Source organism: Oreochromis niloticus, linkage group LG20 (assembly GCF_001858045.2).
Source record: "Oreochromis niloticus isolate F11D_XX linkage group LG20, O_niloticus_UMD_NMBU, whole genome shotgun sequence".
Taxonomy (NCBI): domain Eukaryota; kingdom Metazoa; phylum Chordata; class Actinopteri; order Cichliformes; family Cichlidae; genus Oreochromis; species Oreochromis niloticus.
The window spans coordinates 17997749-18024441 of NC_031984.2; the positions used below are offsets into that span (position 1 = coordinate 17997749).

General features: G+C 40.1%; 1 protein-coding gene across 2 annotated transcripts in view; it reads right to left on the reverse strand.

Annotated features, from left to right (window-relative positions):
• The window catches only part of cacna2d3a (calcium channel, voltage-dependent, alpha 2/delta subunit 3a), a 114502-nt gene that overhangs the window by 78088 nt on the left and 9721 nt on the right, over positions 1-26693 (reverse strand). For both annotated transcript variants that reach the window (XM_013273215.2, XM_003448287.4), the window contains exon 3: positions 8982-9098. In XM_013273215.2, the coding sequence (XP_013128669.1) occupies positions 8982-9098 (117 nt within the window). The remainder of the gene's footprint in view (positions 1-8981; positions 9099-26693) is intronic.

A 26693-nucleotide genomic window follows, 5' to 3' on the forward strand; every position in this document is an offset into this window, starting at 1 on the left:
ATAGCCTTATACTCAAAAAGACTTGAGGCTGTAAATGCTGCCAAAGGTGCTTCAAATAATTACTGAGCAAAGGCTGTGAATACTAATGCACATGTCTTTTTTAAAAAAAAAAATTTTTTCAAGAATTTTAAGCATTTTTTTCTCTTTCTCATTATGGGGTGTTGTGTGTGGAATTGTGAGTTGAAAAATGGACTCTCCCCTTTGACCCTTTGTCCAAAGGCCAAGCAAATATTTTAACCCCACACCTCGTTAAGTGAAGTAGGCGTGTTGTGTTATTTTAATGTCTTTCAGAACACCAAACATTATTAACTAAAAAAATATTCCAAGTCTTGCATTAAATTCACTTAACAGATAGTTTATAGATATAATGGTTTAAACCATCAGAAAACCTTAGTTAGCTGCTTGTTCTATGGAACTCCCCTTCAGTTGCCTGAATGGATCCATAAAACTGTCTCTGAGTTGTCTTGAGCTTGGTCCACAGAATGTGAGTTGATGATTATATTTTTTGAGAATTAGCCATGCCTTAAAGCAGTTCAAAGTCCAAGGTGTTTGCCCTGCAGAGCCCAAATGAGCATTCATAATTTTACTCAAAGGTTACTCATGTTTATCTTTGCTTTTGTTGCAGTTTAACAGACAGAATAACAAGCATTTATGTAACTGTTGGTTATCAGATCATTAGCATGATAAAAGTATGGCAAGAACTCCAAGTAATATTATACTCTGTCAGCACTCAGTTGAATCACTCGGGTAAAACTAATATAATGTAATCATGTATAATCAAAGTTGCTGACCTGTCCAACTCTTACACCAAGGGCTTAGGTCCAGTAATGGGTATGCCAGTGAGCAATTCTTTTAATATGTCCACATTTAGATAGCTCCAGTCGTCTGTGCTAAAAATGGAAATTAACTGTTGAGAGGTCTTAACAGTTATTCTCAATAAGTAGTCTGAGTATGGCTGAGAACTGAGAACTGAAGACAAAACTTTAAGGGACTCTGGTGTTAGTAATGATGATTTATGACATAACTGTGCCAAGCCTTACAGCCTTGATCTCTTGCCAAGGAAAACTCTTAAGAAAATAAAAAAGTACTAATTGATAGCATATACTAGCTTTTTTAACAGGTGTAGTAGATCTGCTGATATGGCTTGTACAAAGTACTGGAGGAACAGTTTAAGAGAGAAAAAGATTCTCATCCGTGTGCACATTTTTAAAAAATGAGCACAATTTGGAGTAACCTTGTTTTTTGGGGGGGCGTTTGTTCATTAAAATAAATATTGTGTTGTGAGGAGGTTTTAGAATAATTCTCTCAGTATAAAGAAGCAGGACTAGAAATGGGCTTTTCGAGCCGAGAGCAGCAGGACTGACTCTCAGGAATCTCTATTCAACACACAAACACACAGACGCACACAGCAATGCTTCCTTGTACTTCTTTCTACTGATGCACTTTGTAAGTTCTTATCGCAAGTAATTTCTCTCTTTCACAGCTGGTCCTGATGTCTATGAGTTTTAGTAATAGACTTCCATTTCACATTTCCATTCAAATGGCTTTACCAGTAAAATTACTGCAATCAGCCAGCTTATTTCAGCCAGGCCATGTGCTAGTGCATGTGTGTGTTGCGCTGCCGCTCTTGTGTGCGCAGGCAGACTGTTTTGGGAACTGAACGCTGTAATCTAGAGTCCAACCAATCATTTTCTTCACCATAGCAACACACCTGGCCATTGCATACTGTTGCATGTCATTCTATGCTTCAATCTAGTTGGCTATTGATTTATGTATACATTTGTTCAACCTTCTTTATGATCTATGAGAGGCTGAGAGAGAGAAGCAGCGCAGAAAGGACCTGGATGTCTTCTTTCTATGTGTGCGTGTGTGTGTTTGTGAAGCAACACAAAAAAACCTCAGGCAGGTACATTTGCTGAGAACTCGAGGAACAAACAAAGATAAGGACGGTGGAATAAAGGGAGGATGAAAGAGGAATGATAGAATAGCATTCTCTAAAGGTCTGATCACTTAGCCTCACACTCCCAACAAAATGTCAGCTGCTGCTTGCAAAAGCCATTGTCGATACAAACATACTTGTCAGCATTTGTGAGTGGGTAATGGTCTATTTTTGTGCGTGCGTGTGAGTGTTAATCGTTTTCTCAGCTGACACCTTGAAGTATAAGCTCCTTGACCTATTCTGCTTCTTTTGCAAATGTCAGTCCTTAAATATGTGCAAGAATGCATGTACTATATGCATCATGAGTCCATAAACTGTATGCATGTGTGTCCATGTATAGAGTTATAAGGTAACCTGAACTTCCCTCCAATCAGAATTGAGCCAATTAATCTGGTTCAGACAAAAATAATTGGATTTAAGCGTTACAAAGCATTACATTTTCTCAAGGAATACATTAAGGAATATATGGCTTGTTGTAATTTCCGCTCTACTGCACTCTACCGAACATTTAAACACTTATTTTCTACCTCTTGTAATCAGTTCTGACATATTATTAATGCAGTTTAACTTACCAAGCAATAAGATGGGACTAAAAGCTCTAGGGGAAAAATAACTTGCATAGTAGCAGGGAGTCTCTCAATTGGAAAAACACATTAGAGATAAGTAGATACTCCTTACTCCTGTGAATTTCAATTCCCCCATATCACCAGGATGAACACTCCAGGTGGTGTGTTTATCTTTGTGTGCATGTTGCGTTGCTGTGGGCGTACACAAGGTAGCATGCTGTCTGATTGCATGCGTTCGTGTGTGTCTCGCAAAAATTCAAATGAGCCTGCCATGTCTTTTTGTCAATAGGTGGTCCTGCCAAAATGTATGATGCAGTTTAAAAAGAGAGGAAATTACTTTTCTTCTCAAACCATTCTGTGGAGGCTTTGGCTTGGTATGAGATGACAGTAATAATTAAACTGACACAGCAACAGCCCTTTTGCCTCTTTGAAAACACACGCCCTTATACAAGCGTGCACATTCACAAGCCTTCACTGTTGACAGAGTAAAAAGCTACACATACAGTGCTAACAAGACCTGCTATGCTAACGGGACAGGACTCTTAGTTACTAGGGAAAAAAAAGATCAAATTCCCCCTAAAAAATGATGGCATTTCTATTAAGAAAGATATCTGTTATATGAAATGTAATTTGACAGTTTGCTTAGATTTATATGTTACATTTTAATTAAGATCTATTTAGATGCAGTGTCTTAAAGCTTAAACGAAACCTTGCTTGTCTAATGGTTCCCAGATCTCTAATGTAAATAAGTGATGTCTTCCCACTGAATTAAACACAAATTCTGTTCCCATTTCATCACTTTTCATCCCACCCACCTCCATCCGCCCCCTCTTTTTTTCTGACATTTGGACTCATCTACCCCCTTTCATTATCTGACATCGTGTGATTATGATTTGCCTAACAAAGGACTCAGTTTGTTTACACTTTCAAAAGTTCATAAACGATCCCCCTCATTTAACTGTCAGCGTGATTGGCTTATTGTTGTTCTTGCACCATGCTTGCTGTATTCTGGGTTTCCTGACGGATGAAGCCGCTGACCTTAGCAAATGCTTATCCATTATGAATGCAACACTAAAGCTGTGAAAGTTAGGCTGTCATATATAGCTGAGCTATGCTAAGAGCCACAGTCAGAGAAGCGGAGGAAGGATGGATGGGGTGGTCACATACATTATTGACTGGTAACGGAAGTCTCTGACTTTTTTTTTTTTTAAGCAGTACATTAAGCCTTGCCTCAGGACGTTCCCTTCACCAAAAAAGGGAGGGCAGTGGCCTGAATCTGAATGTTCTCCAGAGGTAACAAAGAACAAGACCACATCAACTACAGCTCTAAATAGACTCACATAAAAAGCATTCCCTAAGGTCCTGTGTGCTGTTGCTTCAACACACATTTGTACTTTGGAGTACAACTTAACTTCCCATTTGTCCTGTAACCATCTTTGGGAGTTAGAATTTATTGCAGAGATCTGTCCATAGAGTAGCAGAGTTGCTACCCAATAAAAAAATATAAGTTAAATATCAGGTTTAGAACCTCATTTATCAGCCCTGTTTGAATAACATATTTTTCTCTAATATAATGGCATAAATAGATAAAATTATAAATATGTCAATGTAATATATACAAATAAAGTACGCTAAGCTAGTGCAGTTAAAAAACTTGCACATATATAGCTCTTTCTTGGATATAACAGGAAATGCTAACTAAGCCTTGGCCTGCAAGTCCTACGTGTCTTGTTTCTGCCACAGGTGAGAAAGCTTGGCTTGGGACAACCCATCAATAGCACTAGGGACAGCAATTTTGTCAAACCAGCCAGGGAAGAATTGCAGAATCAACAAAATGGAAAAAGTGCCCTGTGACACTTTTACTTCTTCTCCGTTTTTATAAGTCAAGCGAATGGAGCATGATGGAGAGACAGAAGGGAAACAAAATAAAAGGAAAAGTGAAAAATAGAGGGAATGACAGAGATGAAGGGACACGGCGTGCTTTGAAACATCAAGTCCCAATAATCAATACTTGAAAGTCCTCAGCAGTTCTGCTGACTGAAAGGGAATCTGAAGTGCAGCCCTGTTACCCGATCCCTGCACCACCTCACCCTGGTCTTTGTTTCGTGTTTCATTTTGCTTCAGTTTCTTGCTTAGGCTAAACTTTTGACTCATCCTTTCTTCTTGGCATTCACCTTAGCCATGCTTGCTGTATGCACGCTCATTTCATTGTTCAAGACATGAAATCCATCGCTGATTTGTTGGTGACAGGGAGGAGAATGACATCTACTGGCTTGCCATGCCTCGTCATTAACAGTGATCACTCTCAACAGAAATGCAGAATTGAAAATAATCTTAGACTGAAGATCAATAGTGAATGAAATGACTTTACAATGGGAACAATGGCAAAAGTGCAGTTAACTGTAGTGATCATTTAAGCTATATATTTAATGAAAAAATAGTAAAAACAAAAAAAAGTTAGAACTTTCAGTTGTTTTTAACTCAGTTCAGTTAAACTCAGTATTATTTATATGGTACCAATTCACAACAACAGTCACCTCAGGGCACTTTCTATTGCAAGGAACAGATCCTACAATAAGAAGGAAACCCTAACAGGAAGAAGGCTTCAGCAACATGCTCATTAGGAATTTGATGTTAACAAGAATTTCTTTTTGAAAGTTGCCACATGTCACATTTAGATTGCATTGTAAGACTTTTTCTTTTAACAGCAATCAACATTTGGTGTAATTTCACAATCATTGTGATGTAGCATTCAGCTGATCATCATTTAAACATTTACATTTATTTAGTTTTAGTTTTGTCAGTAATTTTTCAATATTCTGTTGCTTAGACTAGGTCATCACCCAGACCACACTTTTCAACACGTTTACAACAATACATGAAAATTAGTATGTAAGGGCAAATTTTGGATTTTTAAATAAATCGATCAAAAAATACCCAAACTTGGTGCATCATCAAAATCTACAGCTGCACCCAAAGTACAAATGATGATAGCCCAGGACATTTCTTTGCTATCAAAAGAGCAGGAAATTATAATTTGCTAAGCTAATAATTGGATAGACAAATGATGAAAGTTTCATCCGTGTGAACCCCAAGTGAAAGAACACTGTTTAAGTCTTAGCATCAGTTAAGACCAATTTTCTATGCTCTGCCACCATACAATTAGTATAAAATATACATTAATCTGTTATTAACTGTTAGGTGATGATCAAATGATTTTACTTATCTTAGAATATAACATATATCATTGTCATTATCATTATTTATTTAAATAATCAGTTACATTTTTTTTTAGTGTGAGTATTAAGTCTCACCTTTTGGGAAAAACATTTTAAATCAAATTACTTCCCACAGAGGATGAGAAATGCTAACTTCAACATTAATATTCAAAGTACATTTCAGCAACAAAAAAATTAGATATCATAGGTGGTTTTATTGGCTGAGAAATTTCACTTACAATCCCATGTTTGCCTTTTATTTTTAACCTACAATGTTGCAAACTTTCTGTACTCTGCACTAGTAATCAGGTTGAGGACTTCAGAGGCATAGTTGCCACAGGTAAATGATATCAGCAGGTACAGAGCAGAGACCGAATGCCATTACAGGAGAAACAGCCCTAGCAGCAAGGCATCCACTCTGCTTTGAAGTGCATTTGTCACATGAAACACAGCCATGCTTGACTTCAAAGGGGGCATTACAATAGCTCCACGCCTTTCAACTTTGATAACAGCATGTTCACTGTTTCTTGAACCGTCTGCTGTTGCCACCATTTTCAGTCAGAAGACAAGCATTTTTTTTTGTTTTATTGTTTTTTTCTAGAGCGACAGAAACAGGAGAGGAATTGCGGTCTGCTAGACAATGATAATATCCAACTTCCACAGGAACTGATGAAGGTAACAGCAATTAAAAATAACAATGGCGGGCTAATATGCAATCCACGCAAGTGTCTGTGGATTTACGGCACATATACAAAAGCTACACACACGGACATGCAGTACATAATGTCCTTTAAAGTCTACATCGAAGAACTGTTTGATTGCCCTTTTTGTTTTCTGTATAATAGTGCAATTAAATCTGCCAAAGAAACTACAAGAACGAACTGCTCCCACCCAAAGTTTTGCTGAAGCAGTGCAAATATGAGAGGAGAAAGAAAATAGACATCAACGCAATAAAACAGCAATTCAAGAATACAGACACACAAGTCAAACACAGTGCTACATACATTACTGTATAAAAGGTTTCACCTGCCATAGAAGAAAGATCATGCAGTGATGACACATTCAAGTGAATGCTGGGTCACTATTATGAGTTAATGAGTCTCCAACAGGGCTTTTACATTTAAAATATTATTTTGTACCTAAATAAAAAAAAGTATGTTAAAAATTAGGAACAAAATTACCGAAAAAAAATCTCACTAAGGCGCATTTAAAGACAAATGAAATCAATGATCATACACATGCTTTTACAGGTGCACTCTTTCACAGCAGCAGACGGTGTTGTCTCTCAGCAGGTGGCAGTGAGCGATAAAGAGGGGAAATCGACGTGGAGACGAGGAGATAAAACCACGCTGACGGACAGGGCAGAGCACCTGCACGGAAATTGAATCGCTGAAGCGCCACATATACTTTAGTAAAAAGCAGAGACATGGGAAGAGGCGGAGCAGAGAAGGGAGAGACAGACAAAGGAGAGAGGGATGGCTTAAGGACAGCTGTGGGAGTGCACGCTAGGCCAGACAGATGAGAGCTCTGGTAATAAAGAGAAAGTGGAGCGAGATGGGAAAGAAGAAGGAAAAAAGGAATCATCGATGCGTCCATTATATGGCTGAAACAAACAATTCATCACGAGGCCAAGACCAAAAGGAGGTGAAATGAAATCATGATAGTGGCTAACAAAGGTTAAATTTACACCTTATTTTCCCACACGCAAATGTTTCTTTTCTCTAACATTTTTATCTCTCTTCCTCTCAACAACTTTTTCCCCGTCTATAAAGTACCGGGCACCCCGTGATCTTCACATCGATCCCCATAACTTTTACTTCATACAGATACAAAAACACAAACTCCCACAAAGCCGACTGAGATGTACAATTATCAGGCATCCAGCATCCAGACTTGACTTTCAAGAAGCCATTAACTAGCTGAACCCTCATGTCTCCATGGATTTTACAGAATCCCAAGGAAGCACACAGACATCTGTACTGGACTCAATACATCTAATCTCTCGGTTTAGAAGCCGTTCGTAAAAGGGTAACAAGCCTCTCTGTGCATTCGTCATAAAAATAAAATTATGTAAGCTTAATCCTCATGTGGAGAGCACATGGCATTTGGTTGAAATACAAAACAATGTTCATTATTATTAGAAAACTGATTAATTCCTTTATTTTTCATTACAGAATTTAATGACAGTAGAAATATTCAATTAGAAGCTTGCCTTCATGCCAGCAATTGCTGTATATGAGTAGGAGTGATATTTTTGAAATGCCAGATGACGCACAGCAGTTGGAAATACATAATCTTTTCTATGTCCACATATGGAAATCTGAACATTTTAAGAGTGATTATAACACTGCAAAACAAGCACCATTATGCAACCTAAACAGGAAAAGGTACCATGCATAAGAGAAAAGACACAGACATGGAAATGGCTTAATTCTATCTGCACGACCCCCCTCCCTCACTCACTCACTCACTCACTCACTTCCTTTCAGCGTGTATCCTCTGACCAAATTCTCAGAAAAAAAATCCAATTTCTGTTAACAGCACCATGTTGTCCTGATAGGATCAATCACCTGAAGCGAGAGACCCAGCCAAAGAGGCAGCGCACTGTGGACACGCTGTCACATTGTGCAGTGCGCCTTTTGCAGCACTGACAAACACAACACCAGCAAGCACGCACATACACACACAACATCCACAGACATGAAAACGATGTTGGATTAATGCACCAACGATATACGGCCATGTTTACTTAAAAATAGATACTTACGGTGTCAAATAAAACATTCAAAACTACAAATGATGTAAAAGCATGGTTTTGCACAAGAACCATCAATAAAAAATGATCTTCATGTGTGCAAAGTTAAAAAAAAAAAAGAAATACATATATATCATATACATATATAGATCAGATGGAGGTTAAAGTCAGAGGACTTGTCGGTCCTCTTTTTCACTGTGAAGTGAAGGGGGAGTGGGCAAGGCTGGTTATACTTGCATCCCCCCACACTCAGTGCCTGTATTTCAGGGGGCTGAAGTCTGTCTAGTCTGCCTTTTCCTATCACCTATTCATGGATAGTCACTCCTTCACATATCATATCACAAAGACTTGAACATATAGAGCTAAAACGTCTCTCTTTCTCTCACTCTCTCTCTTAATTTGCAGTTTTGACACCATTGTTATTTGTTGTATAGAGATAATTCGGAGGGTTTGTTCAAATTGTTTTGTGTGTGATGGATGAAAATTAACATAGGGAAACATACCTTCATCGCCTGAGCTTTCTTGTGAAACATCTCCTCCATGTTCTCTGCCAGCCTCTTAACCAGCCGCAGACCATCAATCTCTTCCACCCGTACTGCCCGCTCAAACTCCTTGTATTTCTGACAGGAAAAAAACACACAATCATGCAATGTTCTTGTATTTCTGCCATTAGGCCACACAGTCATGTTCTGAGTCTACAGTGTTAAATACAAAAGTTAAATAAAAAAAGGTTTTCATTCCACTAAATCCTGTCAGCAGATTCTGAACAAAATATGCAGGGATATGTGTAACATGCAACACTGTGAACTCATATATATATATATATATATATCTATGATACTTAACACTGTTTTGCTGAAATCTTAGCTAGGGTAAGGAAAGTAAGATAATCCCACATTCTTTTAGGTTGTAATGACTTTGAAGTCTTCAAATGATACATTATGAGTATTGAAAGCATTAACAAGAATGTATATTTTTAAATGTATAGTATAGTGCAAACACACAAAGTCTTAAGCAGTCTTACATTTTTTTTATATTTTGCTAAGAAATGGGAATTAGGTACAGTGATTGATTGAAATGTGCAAATATACATGGAAATATAATATAAAAGGCAAAAACAGAGCTTGTACAATTCTAATAAGCTTTAAAGTCAACATTTCACGTGAACACCTTCAACACAGCCTGAAATCTCTTAGACAAGATTTCTTTTTTAGGTCAGTTTCTTCAGGTCAGTTTTCCAGGCTTCTTGAAGGACATTCAAAGCTCCTCTTTAGATGTTTGGTGCCTTTCGTTCTGTTCTCTGTCATGATGATCCCACACTGCTTCAATAATGTTGAGATCGGGGCTCTGAGGAGGCCAGTCCACAACTGACAGTGTTCCAGTGTGCGTTTTTATATCTTGGTAATTTTGATCAAATGGCTAAAATGCAGCCCCAAACCATGACAGACCCTCTACTGTGTTTTAGAGATGGCTGTAGATACTCACTTCTGTACCTCTCTCCTGACCTCCTTATAAACATAGTGATGATAATTTGAACCAGAAATGTGAAAGTAAGACCTTTGCCACTCATTTCAAGGCCGTTTCAGTTCTTGTGCAATTTGGCATACCCCGGCCTGTTTCTACTCGTTTCCCTTCCCAGTCAATGATTTCTTAATAGCCATCCTTGCATTAAGACTATTTCTGATGAGGCTTTAGGAATCAGTAAATAGATCAATTGAAGGGCCAGATGCATCTCTTAGGTCCTGTGTCAGCTTTATGCAGCATTTTTTCCTATTTCTTAAGGACATGACTTTCAGATACTGTTCATCTGATGGGGATAGTTTGTTTAGGCCCGCCACTTCAGTAATCCTCCACTTGTTAAGTTTACTCAATTTTTTAAGGATACACATCACACCATGTTAAGAGATACCAAATTTTCACCTAATAGCTCTTTAAGAATCATCTTGTTAGTGCAAAAATACTATCTTATGCCTGTCATGTGTTTTGTCATGTATTATTTATAGCTTTTTTCAAAAATTCAGCTAAAGAATGAAAATGGTTAGGTACAATAATTATACTGAAATTGAAAGCTTTAAAAAGCCTGCAGAACAACTTCTCAAGACCACTTTAAATTGCAAGAAAGTCTGGCTTCTTGGAATCAAACTATAAAGATGAAGGGTGACTTAAGACTTGACTGCACAGTACTATATGCTTGTGGTTAAAAGGCTATTAAAATACATATATAAGTGCACTACGCCAAGTCAGAATTAGTTGGGGTATTGTACTTACCAGTACATATATATAAGATATATGAAGGAGGGGCTCTGTCGCAGGAGGAGCAAGGGTAAAATTACACAGACAAAAACAATTACAATATACGATGGAGGACTAGGTACCAAGTTAGCCAACTTCAAATTTGAACTACCACACATTAAGTGCTGATGAACACACCACTGCACTCAGTATCTGCACTTCACAAAATCACGTTATTCTGCTATAAACCTATATTAGGATGCTTAGCTTAACCAGCGCCTTAACTGGGGACAGTGACATTAAGTCTCACTAATTCCACACCCATACATGTCACATACACACATATGCAGAGCTGATCTAAGTTAGGGTGTATATCTGTACAGGGAAAAGGAGGAAAAAAGAAAGCCATTTTTGAAATCAGTGCAAAGCTGCAGGCGGCTGTGTTTCACTCTTGGGGGATTTAACAGAAGATTACCGCCATATCAAATAGCATGCCCTCTCTAATGTTATGCCAACCTGCTTAGATGCATGCTTTAGCTACTCCTGTATAGCAACACACATGTGAAGCATAGTGAGGGAAAGAGAGATCAGGGTAGGAGGAGAGGAATGAAGACAGCATCACACATTGCAGCAGCAGCTTTTGGATTTAGGCAATCATCTGAAAAACTGCAGGACACTTCAAAAGAGAGGGCAATACTTGTTTCATACAAAAACTTTCAAAAATGGTGAATTTCTTTGTAGTCGAGTCTGTAAAGTCGAGAAATTAGCTAAAATGTGATGATGTGATTTCAGAGAACAAGACTTAAGACAAGTTATTTTATTGCATATACGCTGTAGTAGATACAATGCAGTGCACCCATTCTTTGACCTGGAAACCTGGCCTAGCTACTGAACCCCCCAAAAAGATGGATGACAGCCATGAATAGCAGATCTTCCAGTTCTTGCAAAATAGTCCCTTACATCTGCATCAAGTGGCATATAGCTAACAGAGAGACATTGCACTTGCAGTTTTTACCCCTCAGCCAGAAACGGATGACATATATTGTCAACACCCTGCTAACCAGGCGGACGCCTAAGTTTGTGAAGGCGAAAATTCGAGAAGCAGGCAGCTTCACGTTGATACCATAGGTGTATCTACTAAAAATCTTGGGCAAGTTCAAATCTCAGTGACCTCAACCAAGGTAAGAGGTCAAGTTTTCTGAAAATCTTTTGAATGCGATAACTTGAGAACAAAGCAACATAGGATTTTGAAATTTGGAGTTGTCTCGGAAGATAATTCCAAGAACTTCAGTCAATTCTGAGCTCCTTCTAAAGAGAAGGAATACGGATACATTCTTGGGGACATTCCTGGAGTACCTACATCAGGGGTGCCCAATCCCAGTCCTCGAGAGCTACTGTCCTGCAGCTTTTAGATGCATCCCTACTCCAACACAGCTGAATCAAATAGTTGGATTACCAATTCGGCATGCCATCAAGTCTGGCAAAGGCCTGATAACGAGCCATTCATTTGATTCAGGTGTGCTGGAACAAGGACGCATCTAAAAGCTGCAGGGCAGTAGCTCTCGAGGACTGGGATTGGGCACCCCTGACCTACATGTTTGAAACACAACAAGATACCCACATAACTCTACCTGACTGTGTTGTGGCTAAACATTTTAAGGCATACAGATCCATATCAAACAAAGCTATTTAGTTACATCGACCTCATGTCACCAGCAAAATCAAGAACCATGCTAGAGCAGTGATTCCCAAAATGTGGGCAGGGGCCCCCTGATGGGTCACAAAGGTACTGCATGTGGGCCACAATAATAACAGAAATTGAGTTTTAAAATTACTCACAGGTGTGTTAAGTTACATATGTATATCATTTCATTTATTTATATAAAAAGTGAATTTGAACAGGCAATAGGAGGTGGTTAGTTTGTGTTATTACTCATTACTCTGACCTAAATTTACAGCTCTGATATTGAAGTTTGTCTCTGGTGGCAAGTGGTTCACATTAACACTTTGGATATGACTGGGTGGCAAACAATAAGTGAAGATTTTAGGTTGTGTGGGCACCATGGGATATTTTTGTTTTTTAAGGGGGCTGCAGCACTCTTGACTTTGGGAATGGCTGTTGAGTGTTACAGTCACTGGTGGGTCTGACAAATAAGATTGAAGTCAGCCTGTGAGTTGTACCTGGTATTATAAAACACTGCACCATTTCAGTTATTCTATTTCTTTTCCCAAGTACCTGGTTGTAAGGTATACAGAGACAGAACGCACAGGGCCTCTGACCAAGACTCGAGCGTGACATTTCCCAGTAGGAGCATTAATGGTGATCTGATTGTCGCTACACTTTCTCCCAGGCTGCAGATGGATACTCCAAGACTTAGAGAAGTTCTTCAAATCTTTTGAAAAACAAAATCATGGTGTCTAGTGCCAAAGCAGGTGGAAAACACTGAAGTGCTCTCCTTTTGACTCCTATCCATTAAAGGATAGTCAGTCAAAAGACTCACAAAGATCTGTGATTGCAGCCTCAGATTTATTTGCTTCAACAAAATGGAAAAACAAAACAAAATTGCCAGATAGATTATAGGTGTGGCTTATGCCATAGCATCTTGTGGGGCCTGTAGCAACATAGTGGGTGACATCCTAGCAACCATGGTCGTGAACATAAAGGGCATCAACATAATTTTCAGGAGGAAGTGTGGGCTGTTGTGAGATAATAAAAACTGTGAAGATGGCGGGGATGGAACAAAAAAGCGTATGAACTGGCAGGAAAAAGTGCACTGCCAAAGAAGGATGAACTTCAACATCTGGCTGGTTGAACTTGTCATCAGAGTCAACGTTATCTATGATGATCTACGAAGTCCAAAAAACCTTCACACCCACATGAACTTGTTCCTTGGAACACATCTGCATTAGTTACCCAAAACCCCTTGGACATGGGTGCAATCACTGTTGTCGTGATCCAGTGATAGGGAAATTGCTGAGATTATAGCTATGTCAGAATCACTTCAAAGGGCCAAATCAAAAACTACCACGATATTCAAGGTAGAAGGAAGCCCAGCATAGAACCTAGAGCTAATTTTGGCTCTACTACTACCATCGTTGGCATCCAGACATTAACCTGGGCAAGAAACTAAAGTTCGAGGCAAAGACAATTTCACCATGGACTGGACCAGACATAATCCCCGTGTTAACAATGCAAGATCTCAAAGAGCACATGGTTGAGGCTGAGAAGAGAAAGTTCCTGACTTATGGAGGTGTGCAGTCAGCAAGGATACAAACCTGCTGGAAGCCTGTGATGGTAGGCCACAGAGCATTTGAGGGCATTCCCTTTGAAAGTGTTAACAATACTGGTTATTACTGGTGAGGGGAAGGGAAAGGCCAGACATGCTACAGAGAATTCCACAAGGTGGCTTTGGACAAAAGGGCAGATCAGATTAAGGGAAATAGCCAGAGAGATGGAGAGTAACAAGGAAATAAAGAGATGGCCGCAAGATATTAAAGGTTGAAGTTAAGGAATAGGAATAGGATGATGGATGAGCAGAAAAATCACAGAAAGGTAATACTTAAGTGAAAATTTGTGGGAGGGTGAAATGCTATTTGTTGCAATCGGACACAAATAGCAGACACTAGGTTAAAATAACTAAATAGAGGGCATAGTGACTTGTGCAGATTATACATTATACATTAAGTATAAATCCACTAATTTCCTACATTCCTCAGAATTCATTAAGGTACTTTTTCAGGATATGAGTGTCTGGCTTGAGCAGGTATCTCTCCTGTTCCAAAGAAAAGGTTCTACTATTACTAGTAAGGAAGGAGAGAGATTTTAAGATGGGTTGGGCAAAGCAGAACGTGAACAATGAAGGGCTACTGATAGCAAGAATTCTGGGATGTATCAGGCTCATAAAGGGAAGCAGCCAGTGTTTCATCTTAATCTCCATTTCATAGCATCAACACTCTGTTCACCGTCACACTGAATAGTCTGCGTGTCTTTAAAATGCTGCTGAAATGGTGCCTTCACTGCCAAATTAATTTGCACGCTACAGCCAGAAACTTTCAAATTTCAAAATTCTCTTGAAATGTCCTAGTGGAGCTGACCAAAATAGCTTCTGTTTGACTGCCACAGTGGCAGAGCAAGAAAGCAAAAAGGACATAAATAAAGCAAGCAAGCAATCCTACAAAGCAATGAAGGTGTACCTAATTACATTATTTTAATGTCTGTTTAGACATTTTTTTTCTTCAGGACTAACAATTGCCTGACAATTACAACAGTCACATTTTGCATTTCCTTACGCAAACCTTAGTCCCTAACTCAGCAGCACAGCTAATTAATTGTAGCCTCAAATAACATAGTCTGTGTCCAATCAAAGTGACTGGCTGATGACTCAGAATCCAAATCACATCGACCAAAACCGTATGAAAATCAGTGCAATAATCCCACTGGCTGACTGACAACTGCAGTATGGCTGAGGGACAGAGATTCAAGGTTTTAAGCCAATCCTGATTCCTGGCAGACTCTGGTGGGCTGTTAAAGCTGACAGGTCAGTGGCAGCTCACACCTGAACTGGCTTGACAAGTTTCTTTGCCAATTTCCTCCCTTTCGCTTTAGTGCCTCTCCTACAGATTCTTCTTTTTCCTATACGTTGAGCATCTCCTGCTTTTCCTTTCTTCTGCACCTACTTCCTCTCTGAAATAAAAAGACATATCCTAAGACTTTTCCATTAACAGTCACATATTTTCATCTACAGCTCCTCTAAACCCACAACAATGAAAATGGCCAGAAGTGACAGACATTACACACTTCATCGAGGCGTAGGGCAGACGCAGAGAGCCCACGGCCTGAACTAAAGCGTTTATGCATTCGTGATCATATTAGTGTGGTCAGTGAGAATCTAACAGGGTTCAGCTTACCACAGGCAGTCTGCAGCACTATGTTCAGTAAGGCTGGGCCACAGCAGACTGGGCCCAATTAGCCTGAAGCCATCCTCTTCACATCACATCATTATTGCAGGAAGCCAACTGACATACATCCAGAAATACCATTTTCCAGGAGAACAGAAATGAATCAGTTAAAGCAGGATAGCAGTTCAATGAATGAAAAGACAACTGAGGAGTCAGGGCTTCCTTGTTGGTGAGTATTTGCTCAGTGTAATGTCTTCAACCTCGACAGAAAAAAAGGCATTTAAACTACAAGGCTGCTACTATGTCCCCCAGCATTACTGGAGTTAAATTAAGTTATCTGAAAACACATTATGTTCTAACACAACAAGTTAATGCTGGAGGACCTGCTCATGTCCACTAGGATTGATGCACATCAACTAGTGATAATTGCATATTATGGTGTGACTTGCTTTTTCTGTTTTCTCAAGGCTTCTGGAAAGAATAAAGTACCAAGTTTGTGAATAAAGATAATGACCTTATTTACAATCCCAAGAGTACATGTAATAAAATAGTGAAATCAATGTTGTTATGTCAAACCTTTTGCAATCAACACAGATGTTCCATTTTCCATACAACTATTACTCTATTTTTCAGTCTTTATTGTTGTCCTACCACTCACAGTTATACCTCATTGTTCTGCATAACCAGCTTTGCTTTTCTCTCTCTTCAACAGACACACGTTACAATAAAGTACCTAAAGGTTTAGTACTAAACTCTGCTAGAACTGCTACATCAAGGCTGCACTTTAGCCTAAAAAATAGACGAGCAAACCTGCATATAAACACAAACAACTACATAGAAAGAGAAATGTGTAAAAAAGGGCAGCTGTCACACTAAACATGCTTCTGTCCACTTGGAGGTCATCATTTAAAGACTGTAGGCGTTGACAGACATAATACTGGATGTGTTTGTATCTATGATTGCCATTTCATTGTGGTGAAGTGTGAAGTGATTAATGAGGGGGAAAACTTCATTCCACAGTAATACTGAACCCCAATCCCCCAAATCCCAGCTCATTTTACGCGTCACCAGAGCCCACTTTAACTTGGCCAACTCGCTCATAATCTCACAGCTGTTTGAATGCCCCCCCTTTTTGTTACACACATACACACACAGACTTGCACAAAAATGAATGCTTACACTCAAAACATCTGTGGACAGACGTGAATATATGAACAAAACTTTAGCAAGAACGTGATTTTTACTGATTACTGATTGTATGTTAACGATATGACGCATGTCAGGGCCCCAAAAAACTAAACAAGATAATGATTTCCTTTTAACAAAGCTAGAAAAATTCATATGAGAAAAAGAAAGAAGAATTTGGAAGCATGTGTTAAAAAGGCAAATAGAGTACCCTGAATTACAAGTCTATATTTGGCCCTGTTTTATTTGGAGGGTTTTTTCATTCATAAAAAGCATCCTTGTGTGTTTTGTTAGCCTCTGCATGCTTGTCTCACTACAAGTGGATGAGTCTGGTTTGATGAACAAAAGAGACTCAGAAAAGCTCAGGAATACTTGTGTTTGAGTATTTGTGTATGTGTCTGTGTGTGTGTGAAGGACAAAGAGACAAGCAAGTCCAATTTGCAGTCTAGCGGATGTACTAAACCAATAAAATGAGCAAAAAGAAGAAAAGTGGGGTTAAAAAACAAACAAAAAAACTGTGGAGATGTTAGAAAAAGGCCATGAAAATAAGAAAAGGGTAGACGAAGCTCAAGGAACCATTACTGTCATTTTAAACACTAGTCCTGTTGTTTCTTTCATTCTGTCATCCGTAATGTCATCCTTAAAGCCTTGGGAACAACAATCAATACACAGCAGTAGATGTCAAAATCAACAGCTAACTACCTCCATTCAGGTTGTGTAGAAAAACTCCCCAAATCTGCTAATGAACTTTGTTAGTGAGTGCCACCTAGACCAGCTAGTACAGCAAAATGCAACTTAATCTATGGAGCTTTTTGGAGTTTTCTTGTAAACAAACAGTGTTCAAATTCACTGTTAGTCAGCAAAATTCAATGTGTGTATCCTTGAGGTCTAACAACCACTTTTCCTTTCTTATTGGAAAATGCATTTTCGAAAGTATTTCAAAACATGCAGCACTGACGTTCACGTTCACTAGCCTGGACCCTTTTTCCTCTTAATATTTAATGGTACATTGCTGCGTGGCTACAAGTAGAATATGTAATACTGTCTATAAGAGCGGACACACCGCTGTGTCTGCATAATGAACTCTTTATACATTCCATGCTTGAAAAATATTTTATATTTAAGAGTTTTTGGTGTTTTGGAGTATGACTGAATTTACCAATATATCACTGTCATCCCTCAAAAAATAAAATTTTAACTCTGATATGAAACATTTGCATTGCTTTTTGAATATTTTGAAACGTAGGTGATTTAATAACCTGTCGGGCGTAGACCTTGGTGAATTGTTAAATTAAATCCCAGGACAGAGAAATGCAATTGGGAATTGATTTTCCTTGGGATGGAGTGCACTTTGGGCATGTTTCAGGTGGTTGCGTGTGTTCTTTAATGGGAAAGTATGAGCATGTTTTCTCCTAAAATATTTTCACCAGAACAGACGTCTTGCACTGTCATCATTTAACATAAAGGGCCACAGATTCCCCAAAGCCATGTTTGTAATTACAGTGAACATGGCTCAGGGAAGAGGAGGAGACAGGAGGTGAGAACACAAGTAGACATGAGGTGAGGAGAGGAAAAAGAGAAGTGGAAGGACCTCAGGCTGTCACATAGTTGTGCCTAATTCTGTTTGTTGCCATCATGTCACTGAGGCACTATTGAGTGTGTCTGTCTGAAGAAATGGGAGAAGAAGAGAGAGGGGTTGAGAAACTGTTTGAAACAATTGCAGCTTGACGGATGTTGCATTCTGCTCCCTGTGAAACACTCTGTATACTTAAGTAGGGGACAGAGGTGCCAGCCGAAATCCACAGCAGGAAATCACTGCTGGATCACAGGATCTCTCAGGAAACGCCAAGCCATTGCTATGCCCTCCTCCTCTTATATTCTCCCTTGTATGCCAGCCGACAAATTGTTCCCTCAAAAGAAGAGTGCTGGCCGGAGATGAAGTGGAACAATTAATTTCACGCTTGTCCTCCTTGCCTCAAAAGCATGTTGGTCTGAGTCCTGTGTCTGGTGGCACAGAGACACTCGCCAGAGATTGTAAAACACACACACACACACACACACACACTTACACAGATAATGTAAATAAACTGTAAATTCCAATCAAACACACATTAGTGAAAGAGATCTTTTTAAAGATCTTTTAAAAAGGCATGGATCATAAACTCCTCTTGGCTGGTTACCGCACCTTCCCTGCTGCCCCGCTTGCCGTAACCCAATCTATCAGTGGAGCCGAATGAAGAATTAATCATTACATGGACATGTCTCAAAATCCGATCAATACACTTTGAACGAATGGGGAGGAATGTGAAAACACATGCATGCAACCACAGCCTTGACAGACCACTCAGTCATATAGTGAGAAAAGAGCAGGGCCTAAAAGGAAACAGATAAGCAGCTAGCTGGAAACAGTTTCATCGTGCACAGTGGCTGTTTGGCTCCTCAACTTTTAGCACATGGCACAGCACCCAGTAAGAAGCTGAAAATGCAGTGGCAAATGGAGATTTTTATTATTTTTTTGGTTACAAAGTAAAGATCCTCATATCTTAGGCCATTAAAGAGGAGATAGACACACAGTAACACACTGTAACTAATAAACTATAACTGAAGGCTGTTTTGCATTGGGCTTCATTACAATGTTCCAAATTCTGGTATTTTTTAGCTTTAAATGTTCTGTTATGTCTAAACGGATACTACTCCTGTAAGTCTGTTGTTAGACAGAGAGACTTTAGACAGTGGGGACAACAGACATAAATTGCATTATTATTATTATCAATGCAATTATTATTATTATTAATTCCAAATTGGTTGCTGGAGATGTTTTAGTTATAACTAAAAATGAGGATGAAAGGAATAATTAAGTGAACTGCAATATGTTCATTGTTTCAGGGTTGTTGTGCTTTCACACTGTCCCTGAGTATAAGAAAAGGGGAAAATGGAAGGATTATCTAAATAAATAAATGAATGCAATGAAAAGGACCAAATGGATAATGTGTTATTTTTGTTTAAACTTTTTGTAAACCTCTTGAATATATGATGAGTGTCTATGCTGCAATGTTTGTGGTGCAAGACAGACACAAAAAAGCCAATATGCAAATATTTCTAGACCTGACGGTAAATTTGTTTTGACAGAATCCACAAAAAAGACATTGCTTTGAAAATAAAAATAATAATAATAATACTTACAGAATGTATTCTTTTTTTGTTGTTGTTGTTTTGTTTTTTTCCCACAAGTCTACCACATCAAAAGCAGGCCCCCAATTTTTTTTGTCCTGAATTTCTTTTAGAATTTTCTTTTTAAAACTCTTTGAATTGTACCTTAAATGAGCACTTTAGAAGTAGAGATGATTAATAATGTTTTAAGTGATTCAACATCTATCAAATGCACAGACAGTTGTCTTGTGTTATTTTTACATATAGCTACTTCAACACAAGCAATCCAGCAGCAGCTTCTGACTGTGTGCTGCATTCATACAGTGTTTAAAAGCTGCCTGGAGGCTATTGAGAAGAACAGCTGTACACTAACACAAACACACACATAAGGCCTTATGGCGTAGCTGGTAGAGATGCTCAGGAGTTTGTCCCAGGGTGCACTGCGTCTGTTAGGTATGCACCATTGCCCCGCGTAGTGGGTGCCAAATCTGAGCTCTCTCTAATGACCGACATCTTTCACTGTCCTCACATGCCACACCATTGTGGTGTACCCCCCACCTACACACACACACACACACACAAAAACAGAAGCTCCTGGCTAATCTAAGCCAGCGTGAAAACATATCTGCCCCCAAATAATGCATTTTTGAAGAAAATGCAGCCTTTGCCTTAAACCTTATAAGTACAAGGAGTACATAATCTTCACTCTTTTTTGGGAAGCATGATACAGTTCACCAGAAGCACAATGGCACCAGAAGCAAGTCTAATCTGATCACACAAAACTGATTAATAGTCCACCACCTATCTGTACATGCTTGAATTGAGTTGGTTTCAACAAAGTCCTGGAAAATATTTTTCATGCTTAGCAACACATACAATGTGGCCTGCTGCTTCCCAATTCCACTCTATGTATTTTCACAGTCTCAGATTGATTTCAGCAGCAGCTAGCGTGAAAGTGGAATGAGAGAGCAAAACATTGTGGTGGATATATAAAGGCAATATTCATCCTTGCAAGTGGAGCTTTATTACACTTTCTGGACTGCAGTTTCATTTGAGTTTGCTTTGAAGCCCTCACAAAGAAATGGGGGGGAAATAAATGTACCACATACGGCTGGCAAGAATACTGCTGAGAACCGCAGAACATTTATCAGCAGACACCATGAAGTTGAACTGAACACATAAACATAATGAACAATTTGATGTTGTGTTGAACATAAGCTAATGATGTTGTACTGTGCTCAAATGACTGGGTTAAACAATATATGCAAAGTCTACAAATCACTCCATATTTACAGTAGAAGCACAAAGTCTTTTGTAGGGTATCCAGTACCCTAGTCTTTTGCCAGCCTCTAAAAGATGCAGCCGCCAGGGTTTGAAAAATTTGACAGATTTCATGTGCAATGGCAAACATCACTGTCACGTTAATACGACCTTCTTGTGTTCGTGTCCTGAAGTTCTTGTTCCATATCATCTCCCAGGAGCGCACTGGGATGAGATATATGGGCATCACGGAGTAAACTGCTTTTGCTACCATTGAGATGGTGCCTGCTTTGTGGGCTATAAGGCAGTAGTGTGGGCATGCATGAAGTCATTATATCCACACTGTTAAGGGCCATGTAAGAGAAACCAGAATGCTGCAGACATTGCTTTAAAACATATTCATCATGTGGATTTTGGTTCTTGTTGTTATTTGTCTTAGCTGCCAACACTGTAGCCCATGAACTTCTCTCATGGACAATGGGTGGATACAGCGCAGCACCATCAAAAATTTTTTCCCCACCAGACACCACTGCTATGTTATTCTTTGTTTTTCAATATAACAGCAAAATCATTTTAAAAAATGAAGCTTTCAAAATTGAATTAAAAAATACGACATAAAAATCTAATATAATATGAAGTGTTTTTAATAAGCTATTTCTCCTCTGTGTGTTGGTAAAAGCATCAATTACTTTTATTTACAGCATGATATTCAGTATTTCTGCTCAAATATGACAAAACAAAAAGGTTGTAGAAATGGTGGATGCTGCAGTACAACATGCTAATGTTGCTAATGTTCCTAATGTTTTACAGACAACTAATCTTGTCTGTAAAAATAAGTTATTTTTCTAACTTCATCACTCTGTGTTTCACTATGGGAATCGCCTTGGTGTGACCAACTACAGAAGCTCCAATGACACCACGTCTGTCTATCACAGCCCTGTCAAGCCATGCTTAGGGCGCCGCTCCCTCATTTTAACATAGCCGACCCTCCTTACTCATTCTCCCTTTCTTCTTACTTTGAGATTCCTCAGCACATCCAGACTAACTTGGTTAGCTGCTTAACAGTTCTCAGGCGTCCTGTAGAGGAGTACATTGCCGAATGCAGTTTTCTGGTTCCAGTCTAGATTGTGCTGAGTAAGTCTACTTATAGTAGAAATTTATAGTACTTATAGTTACGCACCGTGGAACAGCAATCATGTCAAGGCGAGCTGTTCCAGCAGTTCCTGGTTTTAGTTAACAAAGCAGCTGACATTTGTGTAACTCGGGCTAACACGTTACAGCAAGCCTTTCAGTGTATGGCTAGCATTAGCATTAGCCTCTTAGTAGGCCAAAAGTCGTGTTAGTTTCACACTAGCTATAGGTTGTTAGTCAACCTCAGGGTTTGGTTAGCATTAGGTTGGTAGCTTAATCGGTTAGCATTAGGTTGTTAGAGGCATTGGCTAACAGAGCTCAGCTAACATGTCACAACGAGCTGAATCCTGTGGCAACTGGCTCAGATCTAACCCCCACTGCTAGCGCTAGCTACAAACGGGCTAACATGTTGTGATGAGCCTGATGTAGCTTAGTCTCACCCTTCCCATTAACGATGGCTACAACTTCTACCCCTGCCAAGTGTCCAGAACCGAAGGCCAAAGAGGTTGCACCCTGCCCATACCTTGCATCATGCAGTGCCACAATTTCGATCAGGGACCCTTATCCGATGTCCATCATTTGTATGGGCACTAAACATGCTCAGGCTTCACTGGCAGACCCTCAGGGAACCCCCACCCAGTGCTTTGATGCCAGAGAAAGTCCTGGAAAGGAGGTTGAAAGTAACAGCAACTAATAGTCAGGATCCCTGCCTTCCAGCCACTACTACTACGAATGATATCCATCATCTGCAAGCCACCATGAGCTGGACAGACATTAGGGAATAAGAGTCCTCGCTCTCGCCCCCATTGTTCGAGGACCTCCTCGACCAAAACTTGGGCAAGCTGGGTGGCGACAACTCCGACTTCCACAACCTGGAGGACATAACTCCATGTCCATGACGCCACCTTTCCTGCCCAGCAGTCTGGGGCCACCAAGTGGAGCCGAAGTTGAATCCCCAGTGGACAGCATTTTGTACGAGGCCTCTAAATTGGCTACTGCTGAGCTAGATATCCCATGGCCTTTTGTGTCCCTCCTCTCTTCTCCCCGAAAGAGAAGGAAGGTGTTAGAAAGAGTAACCAAATCCCTCCAAGTCCAATCCCGCAGTTCCCATCTCCTCTAATTCAGGGAGGGAGACTCATGGACAATTCACACAATGTCACCAAGCTCTCCCAAGCACTTTGTCAGTGTCACCAAGCACTGCCCAGAGTCACCAGACACTTCATTGTGTTTTGGGGGTAACAAAAGAAATAAAGTGTGCATTCCCATAACCAGGCAGTGTGCCAAGGGCAGAAAGTCCCCCCAATTTCAACAGAAAATCAAAAGCAGATCAGAGACTCCGGTGCCGTGATGAATCACCTCACAGGGCTTGGTTTCACAATGAACCTGGAAAAGAGCTACTTGGAGACCGGACAGTGTACACAGTATCTGGGGATCAGCATAGACTTTATCTCTTATTGTGTCACACTTTCAGAACGGAGAATTGCATCCTTCAGTCAGTGCCTCTCCCTTTTTCACCTCGGGCAAATAACGTGCGATTCAAACTCTGTCTCGGCCTCATGGCCTAGGTAATATTTGATTTGTATTTGGGGCTGCTTATGATGAAGGATTTTCAGCAGTGTATCACATCTCTACAGGTGTGGCCTCACTGCCAATCTCGGTCACGGTGTAAAAATGACACCATTATGTATCGTGACTCCCTGGCCATGGAGGAACCCAGCAGCTCTTGCTATGAGGTTACCTCATGGGGCGGTATCATCCAGGGTGACTCTGACCACAGATGCATCCCTGTCAGGTTAGGCTGTAATTATGATGGCTCTGGCTAACATAAATGTGCTGGAGCTCCACACAGTGCTCTTGGCATTGCAGCATTTTCTGCCATGTCTCCGGGGGCAACATGTTTTAGTGAAAACAGACAACTCCACGGTCGCAGCACATGGCTCTTCACCTTTCGAGTAACTCACGTGCCAGGTATTCTATACAGACGAACACACTGTTCAAAGAATGGAGACTGCACCCACAGGTGGTGGAGCAGATATGGCAGAGATACGGCCAGGCTTCCGTTGATGTCATTGCCTCGCTAGAAAACACATATTGTCCACTGTTTTTCTTCCTGCTAGACGCAGATGCCCCGCGGGGCGTGGATCTGCTGGCCCACCCATGGCCAAACACACTGCATTATGCTTTCCCCCTGCTCAGCCTGATCTCTCTAGCATTAATCAGAGTGAGGAATCAGGGGCTGTCACTAATTTTAATAGCTCCACAGTGGCCATCCAAACACCGGATAGCAGAATCATTCAGCTTCTAGCGGATGTGCCAAGGCCACTTCCAATCGCAGGGGCCTTCTGTCTTAGGCGCACAGGGAGATACACCATCCTCACCCATACCAGGTGGCTCTCTGGGCCTGGCCTGTGAAAGATGGAATTTGAATGCTGCAGGCCTGCCTCTGAAGGTTATTGAAACCATTCAGAATGCTAGAGCCTTCTCTACCTGCTCCAGTGGTAAATGGCGTGTTTTGCTTTTCATAACACCAAAAGTGGTGCTATGGAAAGCAGGTAATCCTTTTTTAGTGCTTGGTAGTGGAGCTTCTGTGTTTTCTTCAGGATTTACTGGACAAAAGGAGAGCTTTTCCAGTATAAAGGTCTACTTGGCAGCTATCTCGGTCTGCCATGACTGGTTTGTTGATAAATCTGTTGGTCAGCACCCTCTTCTATGTTGCTTCATGAGGGGGGCGCGTCATAAGCTGCCAGTCACTAGACCACTGGCCCCATTATGGGATCTGTCAGTTGTTTTAGATGCCCTCTCTTACCAACCCTCTTGAGCCCATCGAGGCAGTCGGTTTGAAGTTTCTCTTAAAAATGCTCTGCTGTTGGCTCTAACCACAGTCAAGCGAGTTAGTGAATTACAGGCTCTGTCAATTTAACCCTCTTGTTTGCAGTTGGCTCCTGGATTCACTAAAGCATGTTTGAGACCCAACCCAACCTTTGGGTGATGGAAACATCATCTAGGTGGTGCACAGTAGAGCTGCTGGCATTCTCCCCCATCGTGGGCTTTGTTCAGAGATGTGTCAGTCCAGGATATTTTTGCGGCAGCAAGCTCGGCTACACTACACATATTTGTGCGTTTTAATAGGATGGATGTTGCACAGTCAGCCCTGGCTCAGGCAGTGCTGCAATCTAGTGCCTCAGATCCAGGACCTGAGATCCTTGAGTAGTGTTGGAGTGTAGCTTCAGAGGGCTGGCGCCATCTGGGAGTGAGCTATATCTCAGTGAAACACCCAGCGAAGTTAGAAAAAGAGTGTTGGGTTACTTAACGTTATCCCTGGTTCTTTGATAACAGAGTGAGGTGTTTCACCAACACTTCCCTCCTTGCTTGAGCACTGCTTAGAATGAATAAGAAGGGGCTGGTTGGCTGTGTTAGAATGTGGGGGCAGAACCCTGAGCATGGTCTGTCATGGACAGACGTGGTGTCATGAGCTTCTGTAGTTGGTTACGCCAAGGCAATTCCCATAGTGATACACCCCGCTTTGTTATCAAAGAACCAGGGATTGTGTTAAGTAACCCAAAATTGTTTAGCAAGATAGCACAAAACAATGAATGATTCTGGTAGCCTGCAAATTTTAACTTTAAATATTAACTTTTTAAAGACACACTTATTTCCCGTAGCTTAAATATCAAATAATTAGATTATTTAATATTTAAGCCACATTAATATAACTAGTATTTAAAAGCTTCTGATAAGGTATATAAAATAGCCACTTGGTAACTGTACAAACAAGTCTTACTTTCCTCCAAGCACATCTAACAGTGCTGTACCATCAGTTCAGCATCAAGAAGGTGTTCGACCGTATATTTGACTATTTGTTGATGACAGCATTACCTTTTATTTGCAAACAAGCAAACAGACAACAGTAGAGACAAAATGTGGCCATCCATAGCCCTCAGAAAGTTTCAAATATGGCAAATAAATTCACAACAAAACATTTTTTCATATTGAAAAGATATATCACACACTGCATTGATTTCAACACACATTTATTCTGAAAGTGATTTTTATTATTTCTTGTAAAAGTTTTGACATCATTGATCTAATCCAGTGTCTAACATCTGGTCTATTTTTTTGCATTGTTTAAGCTAGCTTATTGCATGTTCTTAATTTCATCATAAACTCTCACACCTAGTAATGGAACATAGTAATGGAATTTAAAAAGGAAAATCTGTATTTCTCACTTTATGGATGTGATGCTGCAGTCTGAGGTACTTAGTTGTGCTCTATAATATTCTGATGCCTTCTGTCTTTGTTCCATGCCAAACAACACCATGTAATCAATACAGGTCAGGATTGATTGATACTGATCCCCA